Below are 18,266 nucleotides of genomic sequence, written 5' to 3'. Positions count from 1 at the left end.
TTAATATCTGAATCAGCTCTTCCCCTCACAGCAACAGTTAGTACTAACTGATGGCGCCAAAATACTACTTTTTTTCATTAGACACAGCTATGGGACTTCTTGTAGAAGCTCCTCTCCTCACTCCATCCTTGGCACCAAGATGGCGCCAAAGTACTACTTTAATATCTGAATCAGCTCTTCCCCTCACAGCAACAGTTAGTACTAACTGATGGCGCCAAAATACTACTTTTTTATTAGACACAGCTATGGGACTTCTAGTAGAAGCTCCTCTCCTTACTTCATCCTTGGCACCAAGATGGCGCCAAAGTACTACTTTAATATCTGAATCAGCTCTTCCCCTCACAGCAACAGTTAGTACTAACTGATGGCGCCAAAATACTACTTTTTTTCATTAGACACAGCTATGGGACTTCTTGTAGAAGCTCCTCTCCTCACTCCATCCTTGGCACCAAGATGGCGCCAAAGTACTACTTTAATATCTGAATCAGCTCTTCCCCTCACAGCAACAGTTAGTACTAACTGATGGCGCCAAAATACTACTTTTTTATTAGACACAGCTATGGGACTTCTAGTAGAAGCTCCTCTCCTTACTTCATCCTTGGCACCAAGATGGCGCCAAAGTACTACTTTAATATCTGAATCAGCTCTTCCCCTCACAGCAACAGTTAGTACTAACTGATGGCGCCAAAATACTACTTTTTTTCATTAGACACAGCTATGGGACTTCTTGTAGAAGCTCCTCTCCTCACTCCATCCTTGGCACCAAGATGGCGCCAAAGTACTACTTTAATATCTGAATCAGCTCTTCCCCTCACAGCAACAGTTAGTACTAACTGATGGCGCCAAAATACTACTTTTTTATTAGACACAGCTATGGGACTTCTAGTAGAAGCTCCTCTCCTTACTTCATCCTTGGCACCAAGATGGCGCCAAAGTACTACTTTAATATCTGAATCAGCTCTTCCCCTCACAGCAACAGTTAGTACTAACTGATGACGCCAAAATACTACTTTTTTTTTTATTAGACACAGCTATGGGACTTCTAGTAGAAGCTCCTCTACTCACTTCATCCTTGGCACCAAGATGGCGCCAAAGTACTACTTTAATATCTGAATCAGCTCTTCCCCTCACAGCAACAGTTAGTACTAACTGATGGCGCCAAAATACTACTTTTTTATTAGACACAGCTATGGGACTTCTAGTAGAAGCTCCTCTCCTTACTTCATCCTTGGCACCAAGATGGCGCCAAAGTACTACTTTAATATCTGAATCAGCTCTTCCCCTCACAGCAACAGTTAGTACTAACTGATGGCGCCAAAATACTACTTTTTTTTTTATTAGACACAGCTATGGGACTTCTTGTAGAAGCTCCTCTACTCACTTCATCCTTGGCACCAAGATGGCGCCAAAGTACTACTTTTTTCTTTGATATAGTACTTTGGCCTGCTTGTGAGACTAAAAGCAGATGTTTCAGCTTTCGTACTTAAATAAAAGTACAACAATAATGTATAAAGAAACTTACTTCAAAAGTGCATTCATCGTTATATAAAATGTAAAAATGACTTTTTAAAATGGATTTGTGTGTGCGCGCGTTCACGTGTGTGTCGCTTAAGCCTTCCACTTAGAGAACGCTCGCCAAGGGAAATAAATGTGATTATCGATGCTGACTGACGTAACAGGTCATCTAAAAATAAAATGAGAAAATTTTGATCCCCTTATTTTTTTTTGGGGTGGGTTGGATTGGGTTCATTGGCCGGATTTAACGTGTCCTACTACGTACGTCACACAAAGACCCGAGAGGAAAGGACAACACAAGCCGCGTTCATGTTGTATGAAGGCGAGTGTGGCAAAGCCGTCAAAAACCGCTTAAAAACATGCTAGCGCTTACGTAAAGTGCATGTCGTCTTCATGTGTACGTCAGCGCTGCATGGGAAAAAAAATAATAATGTTATTGGACAAAAGCATTTGGAAAGTGAAGGAAGTTTAACTAATGTTTAGGATGGTGAAATGCCGACTAGAACAAGTTCACATATCACGTCTGTTGACTCCCATTTAACACGAATTTGAACGTGATTCATTTTGAACGCAGCCCAAAACTCCACTTTGTAACTAAGTAACTGGAATTAAGAAATGAACTTCAACTAAGCAACTGTAAGTACTCGAAGTGTAACGGTTAGTCTGAACGCAGCCACATCCTCAGTTTGTGACGAACCAAGTAACTGAAAAGTAACTGTAACTGAGTAACTAAATCAGAAGTAAAGAAAGAAAAAATTGTCAGGAAAGAGCCTACTAAAACAGCGGAACTTTTATTTGAGGGTTCATCATGCAGAGGCACATTAATTGGTAGCAGGTGTGTGCTGACTTGACTAACTCTCATTTAGTTTGAATGTGATTGGTGAGAAAGTTAATTATGATAACAAGTTAATTTGTATTTATTGTTTTATCTGTCTTGTTTTCAAATATCTGATTTTTTCTTTATGTACGGCACTTTGGATGCAGGTTGTTTTTAAAGTGCTTTAGTTTTTGTTTTGTTGTTGTTTTTTGTTTTTTAGAACAAGTCTTAATGTACCACATTATATTTCTAGGGTTAAAATTTTATCTTTCTAAATATTTGTCCGAGCAAATTACACAGAGTAATTATTCATACAAATGTATGGCGAAGAGGGACCTCTGCTGGCCAAATATAAAAAAATACCACGGATTTGCACACGGTGCCACCTTTGCTCAAATGATATATCTTTATATTATCTTATTACTTTATTAAAGTTTTTCTTTCTTGCTTGTTTGCTTTTTATAGAACCTAGATATTTAAAGTTAATTTTGTAAACATCACTAGCGTCTTTCCACATCTTTCCCCACTTACTTTTTTTGTCCACTAGATGTCAGTATTCTCCCTTTTTTTTTCCTCCACCGAAATAAACGCACCAAAATTACAGTAGTCCTCTTTTACAGCACTGTTATAAACCGACATATTACTTGTTTATTGAATACCTCTCAAAAGGAAAGAGCAAAATTTAACATTATTTAAATTTTCAGTTATTTTATTTTATTTTTCAATAGGTCTTACATGTAATGGGCATTTACTTGTTCTTAGCCCCAATTTGTTGGGTGTGACAATCAGTGGTACTTTATTTTTGTTTTCTGCCTCTAGCATAGATTAGATACATAAACAAAGTCACGAAATAGTGGCCGGAAATCACTGCTCTATTGAAATTAATCCAATTTCATTTAATTGTTCCACAAATTATGCATATATTTAAAACAAATATTGTATCTTTGTCCATCCAGCAACGTGACAGACAAATCAATGAAATCTCTTCCACTGGATGGCAGCAGGTTTAATGAACCTGCTTTTCCACCTGTTGCCATTCATACAATATTTTTTTTTATATAGTTTTGTGTTCAGTTAAACAGATTTAATTTGTGATTAATTGTGGCTAGATCAACATTATTTCAGTATATTAAACTTTAAATTACATTTTTGTTTGGTGGCATGTTGTGAGAGTTTTTATATGTGCCTTGGCTCAATACAATTTGAGATACAGTACACTGAATTGGACGACAGTGTTTCCACACATGCACCACTAGATGGGGCTATAATACCAAAAATGACTCGAGCTGCAAGCAGCTTGAAATGGCTCTGGCTACTCTGGCCACGTTTAGCTTGATGTCAGACTTTTTACAGTCTTACATATTCAATGGACTCGTTACATAATATATTAACAAGATATATATCAGACGAAAGAAAGGTATATATTTTGCATTTATGTTATTTTCATATTGCGAGTCATGGTGCCCCATCATCGGGTAAGTTGTCTCGCCATATGGGGCAGGTAAGATGTCACACTGGCTTTTGCAACTAATAAAACAAGGACAAGATTATTGCTCATTTTCTCTTTTTCTGATTCAAAGTGAACTTGAAGTCAGGCACAAAAAAAATGTTAATCATTGCGCTTGAAAATGTTGTTGAACAGAATCACTGAACAAATAAAATATTATGCAACATGCAATAAAGTCAATGGGTCACCATTGAGAATACCAAAACCTTGAGAACAATGACTACGGTATGACAAGTTGCTCCAATTTCTCCTCAAACAATTCCACATGTATCACTGCTAGAATTTTTACCTGGAATAAATTTGTTTTAAAATATATCAAGCTTTTCTTTACATTGTTTTGCGCAAAATGGTTGCTGCCTGGCTCTGGCTCATAGATTGCTATTCCACTTTTTAGCCGCGCCCTCTGGTATGGAAGATAAATGTGATATGTGACAACTTACCCATGTGACAACAAACCCCGGTCTCACCTATATTATTAATATGTTCAATTTAAGGGAAGAGATTAGGTGGGGCTGTCGGGGGGGGTTAATATATATATATTTTTTTTTTTTAAATTTTTTTTTTTTTAAGTGAAGAAAATTGGCAAAATGAAAAAAACAAGCATCAAGAAATATTAATTGATTTGCTTTAAGTGATATATATATATTATTATTATTATTTATTTTTTATTTTTATCTTATGGCATCAATTAAATATAAAGTTGCGTACAATGTGGAACCAGGGGAAGCACCTGAATTTTTTCAGCGTGGCAATGCGGGGAGCTGAGTGTGTGCGCGCGCGTGTGTGCACGTATTTAATTAGCATAAAAGGAGCGTGCGTCACTGCCTTTGGCTTCTCAAGTTGGGAGGGGAAGCGAAGTGCAGGCTTCACCCGCGGGAGTCAACAAGCTTGTCAGTGCGCGTCTAAAAAGCAGCCCGCTCGTCGCCAAACGATGACTGGAAACAAGTGACGAGAGAGTAAATCTGCTGGAGGAAGATGGCGACAAAGTTACCTGTTGAGATGGAGACGCTACAAAGAAAGCTGTAAGTAAAAGAAAAAGTTGTGATTCTCCGCTGACTGCGCGTATAAAAGTGAAGACGTAAAAATGGAGCCGGAGGCAAGCACGGGACACGCTCCGAATTTGGCGCAAGTGGCCGCCTCCAAACTCTCCAAGATGGGGGACCGAACTAAGCAGCTGGGCAGCGCCATGCAAGATCCGGCTCGGAACAACCGCATCATCCTGGTCATCGTGTGCGTGGTTCTGCTTCTGGACAACATGCTCTACATGGTCATCGTGCCCATCATCCCGGACTACCTGGAGGGGCTGCAGGCGGCGGCGGCGCACGCGCAACTTCCTCCGTTCCCGACGCACGGCAACTCCAGCAACGCCACTTCGCACCGGCGCGTCGTCGCCGCGGACAACTTCGACGTGCAAATCGGCGTGCTGTTCGCCTCCAAAGCCATCGTGCAGCTGCTCGTCAACCCCCTGAGCGGCACCTTCATCGACCGGGTGGGCTACGACATCCCGCTGGTGATCGGCCTGAGCATCATGTTCCTGTCCACGCTCATGTTCGCCTTCGCGGAGAATTACGCCTCGTTGTTCGTGGCGCGCAGCATGCAAGGCATCGGCTCGGCTTTCGCGGATACTTCCGGCATCGCGCTCATCGCGGACCGCTACACGGAGGAGGCGGAGCGCAGCAAGTCTCTGGGCATCGCGCTGGCCTTCATCTCGTTCGGGAGTCTGGTGGCGCCCCCTTTCGGCGGGGTGCTGTACGAGTTCGCCGGCAAGCGGGTGCCCTTCCTCATCCTGGCCGCCGTGTGCCTGGTGGACGGGGTCTTGTGCCTGGTGGTGCTCAAACCGTTCTCCAACCGGGAGAGGGCCAACATGCCGGTGGGCACGCCCATCTACCGGCTGATGATGGACCCTTACATCGCGGTGGTGGCCGGGGCGCTGACCATCTGCAACATCCCGCTGGCCTTCCTGGAGCCCACCATCGCCAAGTGGATGGAGGAGACCATGCAGGCCAGTCAGTGGGAGATCGGCATGACGTGGTTCCCCGCCTTCTTCCCTCACGTGCTGGGGGTCTTCCTGACCGTCAAGCTGGCCGCCAAGTACCCCCACCTGCAGTGGTTCTACGGCGCCATCGGCATGGTGTTCATCGGGGCCAGCTCGTGCACGGTGCCGGCGTGCAAGAACTTCGGCGAGCTGATGATCCCGCTGTGCGGCATCTGCTTCGGCATCGCCTTCGTCGACACGGCGCTGCTGCCCACGCTGGGCTTCCTGGTGGACCTGCGCTACGTGTCCGTGTACGGCAGCGTGTACGCCATCGCCGACATCTCCTACTGCGTGGCCTACGCCATGGGGCCGGTGGTGGCCGGCAAGATCGTGCATGACCTGGGTTTCGTGCAGCTCAACCTGGGCATGGGTTTGGCCAACGTGCTGTACGCGCCCGCCCTGCTGCTGCTCAAGAACGTGGCCCAGATGAGGCCTTCCTACTCGGAGAGGAACATGCTGCTGGAGGACGGCGCCACCGGCCTGTACGACACCATCAAGATGGAGCAGGAGGAGAAGAAGAGGAAAGGCCTGTGCGCCACCTTGGACGAAAATGGCATCGAGACGTTCGTGCGACCATCCTTCTCCGAGGAGGAGTCCTCGGGGGGCGAGTATGCGTGAAGAAAGAAAAACAGGGACGAGAATCCCTCGTTATTCGCGGGAGGCCGCGATCGAGCAAACGACGCCCACTTCAAAAATATATTTTTTAGGATCGCTTGTATGTTGTTGAACTTTTTACCACGTGGACCACCTCTAAAAATATTTCGCTCTCCAAGTACTATCATGAACAAACGACGGTGTATTAGGGGCTTAAAAAAATCCACCTTAGATTTAGGGTAATAATATCCAGAGGAAAAACTTACAAATTTATGAGAAAAAACGTGTATATTAGCAACATTATTAAGTGGCAAATTTGCCCAAAAAAATTACAAAAAATAAACTCTCAAATTTGCCACTTTATTATGTCACAAATATACAAGTTTTTTTTTCTCAGAACATTACCCCCTCTAAATAATATAACAGTATATATATAAGAATATTTAACATTACCCTAAATTGGAGTAAAAAAAAACAACACTTACATAAAAATTTAATTCAAACTTAAAAACGCATTCATTTTAAAATCTGTGATTTTTTGCGTACCACTAGAGGGAGCAAGTGTGCCACTTTGAGAATCACAATAGTTAATGTTTCTCTTGGAGGGCCGTTAACTGTAAAAAACGAAAATGCAGACCGACTGTTTGGCATTCACATTTTTTTTGTAGTCCTACCCTTCATTATTCACTGAAAAACTCACCTATTCACTGCATTTGTGCTCAGCCCAAAGCCCTGTCTAATATTAAAATATTGTAAGGATTGCTTCTTGGTGCTAAGGGAGAATATTGAAGTGAGTTGAGGGGCTTCACTTAGACAAAAGTTATGCTTTGGTGCCAAGGAACTTTGTTGAAGCGAGTTGAGGAGCTTCATTTAGACAAAAGTCATCTACGTAAATGATTGACCTTTTGTAATGGCTGTAAATTACGATCTTTTTTCCGCTATTAACAGGAGTTGTCAATTGTTTGTCATCTGCCAATACTCTCCGAAACAACCTCGGCTAAACTTAACTCCTCCCATACAAAAAAAAATGTTACAGCAGCCGTAATGCATCGCTTCAACAGACTTTCTTGACACCAATTACTACTTTCCTATTAGCCAGGGATTTGGCGCCATCGTGTGGCATTTTAGCACATTACAGAAAGAGCAAAAATAAATGCAGCGATTCCACGAATATTTTTTCAGTAAACAGCTAAGTATAGATTCCACAGATTTCAAAACAAAACAAAAAAAAACACAAATATGGAATTGGCGACTAAAAATTTAAATTGAAGTGCCAAATCTACAATTGTGTCCTTTCAGCTTCAGCTTTTTGCAGTAGACGATAGCCATGCAGAGGCCTTGAAAAAAAAAAAGTGATTGTAGAAGTTTACAATTCAGGGATTTTAAGTGTCAATACGTTTGAATATACACGTGCAATGTATGTTACGTTTTCAGTTGCGCCGCTATCAACTCAATAATTATGCAAAATGTACGTGTATGGTTGTGTATGTGTGTGTGTGTCCCTGAATATTTTTATTTCTGGTGTTTTTTTTTTATTTTTTATGAAGATGTAGTCACGGAATGCAAAGCCTCAATGTATGATCTGATTCTGTATACTGTATATACATGTATATTAGTGTACAGACATTCAATGGATATTATGTGAACCGCTTTGCTGTTGGGAATCATTAAAAAAAAAGAAAAAAAGTTTCCCAAACTATACTGAGCCATTGTGCATATTTTACATTAGAAATATTTCACGGCACACCCCAAAACAAAAATCACTCATCATCCTGGTTATTATTATGCTAGTATGCTAGCTTAAAGCTAGCTAGTCGTTTGTTTACTTTGATTCATTTAACAACTGATTACAGTTATTAATGTAACATGGGCTCATGATTGTGTACATGCTAGATGTATGGCCTTTGGTGCTTTATGACAGTGTTTCACAATCTTTATTGAGCCAAGGCTGCCAGTTAACAAAATAAAAAAATCACAGCAACCCACCAAATAAAAATGTTACTAAAAGAGTACTCAAAGTGATGATCTTGTCTCAGTTTAACTCCCGGATTGAATTTTTCTGTTGTATGAATGGCAACAGGTGGATTCAAGTCAATCTTACCTTATGCTACCTAGTGGATGAGAATTTAATTGCATGCTCTCGCTGTCACTATAAGTCACCGGCATAGATAGTTGGCAAAGATGTGTTATTTGTCATATTTAAAAGTTGAGTTTGCAAAAAGTACAGCTAAAAAATTATTTCTTCACACTAATGGTTGAAATTTATATTTATAAAAGTGGAGGGATGTGCATTAAAAACAGGATGTTTATATTTACATTGTACTATTTTTAATTAGATATATTGTTGTAGAAATAATTAACAGATAAAAACACACACACACACAAAAACATTTTGACCATATTTGATTTTCAGCAAATAAACACTCTAAATGACAATATTTGTATTTAGAATTCGGAAATTATGTCGTCAGCAGTTTATAGAAAAAAAATGTTGATTTTACTCAATTTCCATGAAAAATCAGAGAAACTGATCATTTAATTTTTTTCCAGAGCTGCATATACAAAATCTTCACAATATTTTCCTAAATTAGCACTCATTGGAAGACGTAATATCAAATTGAAGCCTAAATAGACGTGGGGGAGTTAAAAAATGCCATAATTAAATTAGAATAAATTAACCAAAATTAAATGATTATTTTCAGACAGGAAATAACGACTAAAAGGGCATTTTTGGCCAGCATGTACTTTAAAAAAAGAAAGGAGAAAAAAAAAAAAAAGAGTCCACACGTGGACGATTTACAAGATCCGTGTACAAGATGGTGATGGCGGAGTGAACAAGTGATGCGGTGAATAAAAGTTGCCGGCGAATGGCTGGACTTCAGGGAGGAGCCTTGGTACCAGCAACCCCCCCCCCCCCCCAACACCACCACCACTACCCACCTTACCGCCGCCAACCGCATGCACCCCCCCCCCCCCCCCCCGTCAGCATCTCTGCGGAGCCACAGCGAGGGACTTAGTAGTAGTTGAGCTTCTTCTTGGTCATGTCTTTGGATGAAGGATGCTCGGGAAAAAATGAAGACAAATGTCAATCTCTCACTGGAGCCTGAGGACGAGGACGCACATTTTGTCTACGAAAGGTAAGACAATTTATCTATTCAGAATCAGATTTTTTTATGACTTAGTTCAAGTTTTTTATTTTGAGGTTGAGATTTCCAACGCTACATCGCATTTCTGATTTGTGAGTGGGACAAACAGGTGTCAGTCATTCATAGCAGAAAACCAATCGCAACTTTTTGGTAAATATTTCAGACGTAGACGAGCAGAAGGCGACAAGTCAGAGAAAGAAGATGAATATGAATGCAGTTTTTGATATGTGTGGTACTAATGATGACATGGATGGAGAGAGAGTGAGAGAGAAAATTGTGTTTTTGAAAATGTATCCACAGTAAATAATGACAATTTATATTTTAGCAATAAAAAATATAGCTAAAAAAAATAGTTGTGTTAATCATAATAATACAGTGATTATCTAAAAAAAAAACTTGTTTAGTTGAGATTTTTATGCTTATTATGATTATAATTCATGTGATGATGATTGTGATGATAATTACAAGGCATTGTAGTGTATGTTTGCTATTGTATTTTTTAATGATGATGATGATTATTATTATATCTATTATCATTATGGGTATTATTGATCAGGTTTGTTTTACCAATTACTTAAATGGTTATTATTATTATTATTGTTTTTATTATGATTATTATTATTATTATCATCATTATTATTATTAACAGGAGTAGTAGGAATATATAGCTTAATTATTGAAATATTATAAAAGACTGGTATTATATTTTAATATTGCTTTATTTTACATAGTTATGAATATTATCATTATTAATAATAAAAGTAGTGGAAATATAGTGTTTTATTAGTGTATTTTTTTAAAATGGTTGAATTATTTTTATAAATTATTTTTGCAGCATTATTACGTGATAACATGCAGGGAGTTTATCAAGTGAAAACAGATTATTAAAAAAAAAAAAAAACTGACAAACACACATACAATCTCTACGTGTGTGAATTGTATGAATGTTCAGCCAGCCATTTTCTGTCTGTCAGTCAGTCAGTCAAAGGGAATCGACTTCTCCTGTGCACCAGCGACATGTCACTCATCCACCAAGAGCCCTCCAAAGACTCCAAGGCCACCGATGTGATTATATCATTTTGCACAAAACATGTTTTCAAATGATATGGAGTTATCATTTGGTTATTGAAACTTTGTACCGTCCCCCCCCCCCCCCGTCTCCTTCCAGAATGTGCCCAAACTGCCGCTGCCTGCGTTAAAAGACACTTTGGACACGTACTTGAGATGCGTGAAACATCTGCTCAATGAGGAGCGCTACCAAATAACTCAGGAGGCGGTCAAGCGCTTTGGCGCCCCTGGAGGCGTGGGGGAGCTACTGCAACGCAAGCTGGTGGAGAGGAGGGAGAAAATGGACAACTGGGTAAAAGATATGCATGTTTTTTTTTGTTTGTTTGTTTTAACTGTTTTGCTAATGGCAATATTAGCTTTTTTTTAGTATTAACATCATCATTCTATTTAAGGTTTAACTAACATTTGATTGATTGATTTGATTTGAACAAATTATTTGGGTTTGGCTCTTTCATGAAAGTTTTATTTTGCCTGTGTAGGTGTACGACTACTGGTTGAACGACATGTACCTCAACAACAGACTGCCGCTGCCGGTCAACTCCAGCCCCGCCATGGTGTTCCCACGCCAGAACTTCACAGCTCCCATCGACTCTCTGAGGTGTGCGGGACACAGCAAATGTTGACTGGGACAGAGATCACAGATGCTCACTTCTTTGATGCCAATTTTCCTCAACCTGTTCAATAAATGCTTCACAAAAGAATGATACCATTTACGGTGGTGAGGTGTTCCTTCAACTTGGAGCATGATTAGTTGGGTTTTCCAGATCATCTCAACTAATACTTGCTGTATGAACTGATGAAGCCTTCTGCATGTATCCAACATATTTAAATAAAAAAAAAACAAAAAAAACATTAAAACGTATAAATACGTCTTTGGGAGCAGGGCAATAAATGAAATAGAACACATTTATACGTTTTTGGGAGCTAATAAGTTAAACAAGCATCATTTAGTCATCTGACGAGATCTTACATTCTTCTTCCCTGTAGGTTCGCTGCCAACTTGATCTCTGGAATTCTAGAGTACAAAAGTTTGCTTGATGCGTAAGTAAGAGAATAATCTAATGTACAGAAGGTGAATTTATGACATCCAAACTTGTGAATGGGTGTGTGCAGACGTACGTTACCTGTGGACTACGCCCGAGGCCAACTTGCCGGAACCCCACTTTGTATGGAGCAGTACCATCGGATCTTTAGCGCCTACCGTCTGCCAGGCCGTGAGAGGGACGTGCTTGTGGGGAACGACGGTAGCGCTCTGCCAGATCCAGAATATATCATCGTGGCTTGTAAGAACCAGGTCAGATGGAAAAACCTTAATTACATCTCGTTCAGCAGAAAGCTTTCGAAAATCCTACTAGAACATCTTAACTTTATATTTTATTTAGTGTGATGTGATTGGTTAATTCAGAACACAGCCACATCCCCATTTATGAGGGTGTGCACACTTATGCAAACATGTTTAATTTTAGTTCACCTATTTTTTTCAGTTGAGTTGTAAATGTAGGTCACATATTGGTGGAGGTAATAAACACTTGTTGACCTCAGACCTCCACCAAGGCCAACATAAAATCGAACTGAAGCAAAACTGACAAGAAATGCAGGATTGAGATGTGATATGAACTTGTGTTCAGTTTTTTGTCCTGGACGTGGCGATCGATTCTCGCCGTCTGAACCAACGAGACCTCCTGAGTCAGCTGGAGAAGATCGTGAAAATGGCTGACGACGAAAACGAGCGGCAGCCGCCGATCGGTCTTCTCACCTCCGATGGCCGAACGGAGTGGGCGGAGGCTCGCGGAGAACTCGTCAGAGGTATTGAACTTTCCACTGGCGATGACATCGTGGGTCCGTTTACAATCCCCGCACTGGACTAACTGCTCCGCCTTCTCCTGTAGAGTCGACCAACAGGAAGTCTTTGGACCTGATGGAGCGCTGCCTTTGTTTGGTTTGCCTGGATGACGCCAGCAAGGCCGAGCTGACCGACTCCGCTCGGGCCATGTTGATGCTGCACGGGGGAGGGGCGGCCGTCAACGGGGGCAACCGGTGGTACGACAAGAGCATGCAGGTTTGTGCTGGTCCAGAGAAAGTCATTGATCGCTTCTGTGATGTCACTGGTAGGATCTCTCTTTGGGTGTGCTTGGATTATGTCTAAAGAACAAAGAGTGTGTACACGTAGCTGAAAGCATCAAGAAACCTTTTAATTAGTCCCTGAGAGAGTCGTTTCAAATGTTCCCTTTGATTTGTAACGAATCAACATGCTACAGTAGGCACATGTAGGCCAAACATACACATCTGCGCAAAACAGATGCTATGGATTAGTGTTGTCATACTTAATACTCATATTTTGAAAGTCTTGGTCTTGTCTCGGACTCCACTCCCAGTCTTGGACTGGCTAGACTCTGGATTTTCTGTTCTTCAACCTCATTAGCGTAATAAGATAACCACTCAACAACAATTCCCGTAATGACTGCAACCTTCGCAGAATTGTGACTGAGGTTTTTGTGACCATGTATTGGGCTGTCAAAATGTATTTAAAAGAAAACTATTTAAAGAATGTTCTTTAACTTCAACCTTGTCGTGGTTTTTAAAGTCAATTTGTGTAGTTTGGTCTTGTCATGGTCTTGACTCGGTCTCAACTCACAAAAGTCTTGGTCTCGACCAAGTCTTGGTCGGTCTCAGTCTTGGTTTCACTCAGTTTCAACTGCCAAAAGTCTTGGTCTTGTCTTGATCTAAACCAAGTCTTAGTCCAGTCTTGGTTTGTCTGTCTTGGTCTAGACTCGGTCTCAACTCCCAAAAGTCTTGCTCTTGTCTTGGTCTCGACCAAGTCTTTGTCCAATCTTGGTCTTGATTCAGTATCAATTCCCAAAAGTCTTGGTCTTGTCTTGGTCTCGACCAAGGCTTGGTCCAGTTTTGGCTCGTCTCAGTCTTGGTCTTGAATCAGCCTCAAATCCCAAAAGTCTTGGTCCAGTCTTGGCTTGTCTCTTGCTTGGTCTTGACTTGGTCTTGTTTTGGTCTTGACCAAGTCTTGATTCAGTCTTGGCTTGTCTCAGTCTTGAACATTCTCAACTCCCAAAAGTCTTGGTCTTGACCAAGTCTTGGTCCAGCCTTAGCTTGTCTCAGTCTTGTTCTTGATTCGATCTCAACTCCCAAAAGTCTTGGTCTTGGTCCAGTCTTGGCTTGTCGCAGTCTTGGTCTTGACTCAGTCTCAACTCCCAAAAGTCTTGGTCTTGTCTTAGTCTCAACCAAGTCTTAGTCCATTCTTGGCTTGTCTCAGTCTTGGTCTTGACACGGTCTCAACTACCAAAAATCTTGATCTTGTCTTCGTCGCAACCAAGTCTTGGTCCAGTCTTGGCTTGTCACAAGCTTGGTCTTGATTTCGGTCTCAACTCCCAAAAGTCTTGCTCTCGGATAGTGTGGTCTAGAGCACAACACTACAATAGCTATACTACAAGAGGACCTCGGCGCTTGACAAGAATCAAGTCCGAGTTTCCATTCTTAGGTCCCAAGTCCTGATGGAGGCTTTTGCTCTGAAAACAGCATCATTGTGCCAGTTTGTCGTAGGGGCCGACGGCTGCTGCGGAGTTGTGTGCGAGCATTCGGCGTTTGAAGGGATCGTTCTTGTGCAGTGCACGGAGTACCTTCTCAAATACTTGTAAGAATTCAATTCTAAGATTAAATACAAAGGAATTTTAGAAAGCCAGCATTGTGGACGTTTTGACTGATGCCTGCCTATGTTGCAGCGTTCGGCTTGGCAGCCCCTCCAAGCCGGTCCCGAATGCGAGTGTGAGCGAGCTGCCAGCTCCGCGACGACTCCGCTGGAAATGTACCCCGGTCGTGTGTAAATTCCTTACCTCATCTGCAGACAGACTTCACAGGTTTGGCTTTACATTATTTCTGAAATATGATGTGAAAGAGTCAACTACTGATCTCAATTTAATGCTGATGCTAACCAAAAACAGCAGCACCAAAGCACAGGCTCTCCAATGTAAATCTTGGATGACGAACAGTGATTTTTCAAACGAATACTTTGGGCTGCTCTTTTGCTTGACTGCATTTCTCCATAAAAATCATTTTTAATTTCATTGCAAACTCTTATCTTGGCTTTGAGCTAACAGCGCTGTGTCTGCAAAGGCTTGCCAAGAATCTCGACATGAACGTCTACAAGTTCCACCATTATGGGAAAGAAATGATTAAGAGACTGAAAATGAGTCCAGATGCTTTCATCCAGGTGGCTCTTCAGTTGGCCTACTACAGGTAGAAGAAAGTTCAATGAAAGCGCAGGACATACTGACACGTCTTCCTAAATAATTCTCTCCGTGTGCCCAGATGTCACGGCAGAGCAGTTTCCACCTATGAGAGCGCGTCCATACGTCGCTTTAAGGACGGCCGAGTGGACAACATTCGCTCGGCCACGCCGGAGGCTCTGGCATTTGTTCGAGCAATGGCCGACGGGAACGTGAGCAGAGTTTGAGAGCTAGATTTGTGCTTTCACGCTAGCATAGCTGAGAGATGGATGACTCGAATCACATGATTTGACTCGAATCACATGATTTGACTCGAATCACATGATTTGACTCGAATCACATGATTTGACTCGAAACACACTCAAGTTGTCATTTTTAGGACGTGAGACTTGCTCGGCGAAAAACTTGGCAATGACTTGACTGACTTGATATTTAAGAGACTCGAGTTTGAGTTGACCTAAATGAAGACCTGGATGATTGACTACACACACAAACTGGACTGTCAAACTCGGTTAAACCAAGCTTCGTGGTCCGGTCAAAACAGACTAGAGCGGTTCAGATTGGGTCAGAAAGTGATCCAGTCTGACCCTGGACCAGATGTGGCAAATCCAGGTCCAGAAACTAAAAACCCTGCCACAGTTTGCCTTTAGCCCCTTGCGCTAGCTAGCAAGCTTCCTAGCAGGTAACCGAGCACCCAGGAAGCTAGCTAGGGAGTTAGCTAGCACCTGGGGCTAAAGCCAAACAGGGTTTTTAATTTCTGGACCTGGATTTGCCACTTCTGTCCTGGACAAAGACGTAACTAAAGGTAGTAATGACACAAACTCAAGATCAATTATCAGATCTAGACCAGCAAATGTGAACTAGAGCTGTGATACTCCGCTAACAACCAAAAAAAAAAGACCATTTATTGGAGCTGAATCTTACTCATTTCCACCAGGATGCAAAGAAGATGGAGTCGTTACAGGCCGCCATAACAGCACAGACAAAAAATTCGACACTGGTAGCTGTCAGATTCCTCTCACTACCTTCAATTAGCATCACAAAAAAAACTAAATGATCCTTTTTCCAGGCCATCATGGGGCTGGCGATCGATAATCACCTCCTGGGACTACGCGAGATGGCACAAGATCTGAAGATTGACAAGCCGGAGATCTTTCGAGACCAAGTCTATCGCATCAGTAATGAGTTCATCCTCTCCACAAGTCAGGTAGTGCGAGATCATGTGAAATTGGAAAAGGATCCATTCAAACAATCTTGGTCACACTTCTTTCAGGTCCCCACCACTGTTGAGATGTTCTGTTGCTACGGACCGGTCGTCCCCAACGGATACGGGGTGTGCTACAATCCTCAGTCGGATCATTTTGTCTTCTGCGTGTCCAGTTTTAGGGAGAGCCAACACACGTGCTCGTCACAATTGGTCAAAAGTCTGGAGCGGGGTCTGTTAGACATGAGGGATTTGTGTCACAAATACAACCTCCATCAGCCCAAACAGGGTTCGACCACGGTGACGAGCGCGGAGATGTCAGCTGACCTGAGCAAGAACCAGGAAGCGCTGACATGTGCTGTTGTGAAATCGCTAAGTCAGACTAAACTGCAGGCTGGAGGTAAAGCCTAAGAAATATTGTAGCTGGTGAAATATTATTTAGTTTTCAGCATCTTACTGAACAAATAAAAGCCGTACCTCAAATAGATGCCTCCCATCCGGAGGAGTTGGTGCCACTAAGTTACTCTCATAACCTTTAGTACGGCGATACGTTTCCACCACAATGTTGTCCTGCCTCCAACTGTGCTGCGTTATTGATGGTGCAAAAAACAGAAAACGACACATGCTAATTGCTAATGTAGCGTAATGTAGTGCAAGACCATTACAAGTTCAATTATTATTGTACAATGAATTTGTACTGGATTACAATACAGTACTTTATTTTTTTCAGTTATTTTATTTTTGCATAAAAAAAAGAATCTATTTCAGCTTTGCATTATAAAGCAAAGCATACGTGTATAATTGATCGGTATTAAAAAAAAATCTTTTATAAATTAAAAATTTAATTTAAGAAATTAAAAAAAAAATTATGTTATGATTGTACTGTGTTGCATCTGTGAAGCAAATATATTTATTTTGTATATAAGGCCGAGTACATGTGCAATTGAAAACAAGTCTGTGACCACTGTTTTATGTGTATTGTGTGAATATTAATAAATGATGGACTTAACATTGTTAAGCTGGTAGCAAATAATAAGAGCAACGAGATTGTTCTTCTTGGATTTGTATGATTTATTTAACACCATTGCTCAGTCTTTTTTTTTTTTTTTTGATAAATAAATTACTGTTTCATCATACTGGTATACTGTCACATATCAATAAAACAATTATTATTATTATTATTATTTTTTTTTAATAGATATTCCTCCCACCTTATTCAAACACGTAAACTTATTAAAACACACCTTTAAAATATATCGTTGCCGCCTGTTTTCGCTCTCTTTTGGACAAGAAACGGGGACTATTATATAGCTTCACTTTCAGGAAACGAAAAATGATGACTCGTTTGGACAGTTCTCCAAATATGTGGCACAGCACGCTTGCTTCAAGCTGTTTTTTTTTTGTCACTCCAATTTGAAATTGACTATCAAAACGTTATACGTAAAAACACAAAAAAAATAAAAATGATGGAAACTAGCATAGATGTCACAGTAATTCTAAACATTCAATGACACCACACCTTTACCAGTAGATCTCATTTCAGGCCACATAATTATTTATGTGAGGATCTGATTGAGACGAGCGAGTGTCAGTATTGCTCTTCACGCCTCTCGGCCCTTTGTTGTGTTTGCTCCTTATGAGCCCTAAAAAATAAAACAAACACGTCTCGATGCCAGCTGGCTGATGTCTGCTAATGAAGCAAGCTGTGACAATAAAGAGGCTTTCCTTCTCCAACAGCTCACACGGCAAACGCACACACACACACACACACACACAACTACCGATGCCTGTCAGAAGAAGTTTAATTACCTAATAGGAGACGTACAGTCATCTTTGTATAAACAGCTGCTCTAGAAATGGTGCTTTGACAACAAAGGAGTATTAAAAAAATAAGCAACCTGATGTTAGAGCATTCAAGTTTTTGTTACAAGAATGATCTGAAAATGCAATAGGGAAAAAAGGTAGTAAAGTTACACTTTAAAAAAAAAAAAGCAATATACTGAAAATGGGAAAATAAAGCTCTAATGTTACCAAAAATGAACTGTGAATGTTCTAGTGGTGTTAATGCTGTTACAAGAATAACCAAAGTGGAGTAAAAATTAAATGCAAAATATATGTTTTGAGAACAAGAATAAAGTCAAG

General features: G+C 41.1%; 2 protein-coding genes across 2 annotated transcripts; both read left to right on the top strand.

Moving 5' to 3' along the window:
• The first annotated feature begins 4,686 nt into the window (after nucleotides 1-4,686).
• slc18a3a (solute carrier family 18 member 3a) lies at nucleotides 4,687-8,167 on the top strand. Its single transcript, XM_077582000.1, has one exon. It carries the CDS (start codon nucleotides 4,924-4,926, stop codon nucleotides 6,490-6,492), a length of 1,569 nt encoding a protein of 522 aa, XP_077438126.1. The 5' UTR covers nucleotides 4,687-4,923; the 3' UTR covers nucleotides 6,493-8,167.
• A 1,353-nt stretch (nucleotides 8,168-9,520) lies between these two features.
• Nucleotides 9,521-17,103, top strand: chata (choline O-acetyltransferase a). The gene is made up of 15 exons (XM_077582150.1): nucleotides 9,521-9,605; nucleotides 10,589-10,679; nucleotides 10,783-10,974; nucleotides 11,162-11,280; nucleotides 11,670-11,723; nucleotides 11,796-11,976; nucleotides 12,311-12,488; nucleotides 12,572-12,741; nucleotides 14,228-14,328; nucleotides 14,417-14,551; nucleotides 14,808-14,930; nucleotides 15,003-15,132; nucleotides 15,858-15,920; nucleotides 15,990-16,127; nucleotides 16,194-17,103. Exons 1-15 carry the CDS (start codon nucleotides 9,541-9,543, stop codon nucleotides 16,533-16,535), a joined length of 2,082 nt encoding a protein of 693 aa, XP_077438276.1. The 5' UTR covers nucleotides 9,521-9,540; the 3' UTR covers nucleotides 16,536-17,103.
• The last annotated feature ends 1,163 nt before the right edge of the window (nucleotides 17,104-18,266 follow it).

This window comes from Vanacampus margaritifer, chromosome 12, assembly GCF_051991255.1.
Source record: "Vanacampus margaritifer isolate UIUO_Vmar chromosome 12, RoL_Vmar_1.0, whole genome shotgun sequence".
NCBI classification, from domain to species: Eukaryota; Metazoa; Chordata; class Actinopteri; order Syngnathiformes; family Syngnathidae; genus Vanacampus; species Vanacampus margaritifer.
This window is presented reverse-complemented; position numbering and strand designations above follow the sequence as displayed.

Coding starts and splice junctions, on each gene's coding strand:
- chata (XM_077582150.1), top strand. CDS start 9,541: ATGAAGACAAATGTCAATCTCTCACTGGAGCCTGAGGACGAGGACGCA. Junction 14,329..14,416: donor GAGTACCTTCTCAAATACTT/GTAAGAATTCAA, acceptor CCTATGTTGCAG/CGTTCGGCTTGGCAGCCCCT. Junction 15,133..15,857: donor GAGCAATGGCCGACGGGAAC/GTGAGCAGAGTT, acceptor CATTTCCACCAG/GATGCAAAGAAGATGGAGTC.
- slc18a3a (XM_077582000.1), top strand. CDS start 4,924: ATGGAGCCGGAGGCAAGCACGGGACACGCTCCGAATTTGGCGCAAGTG.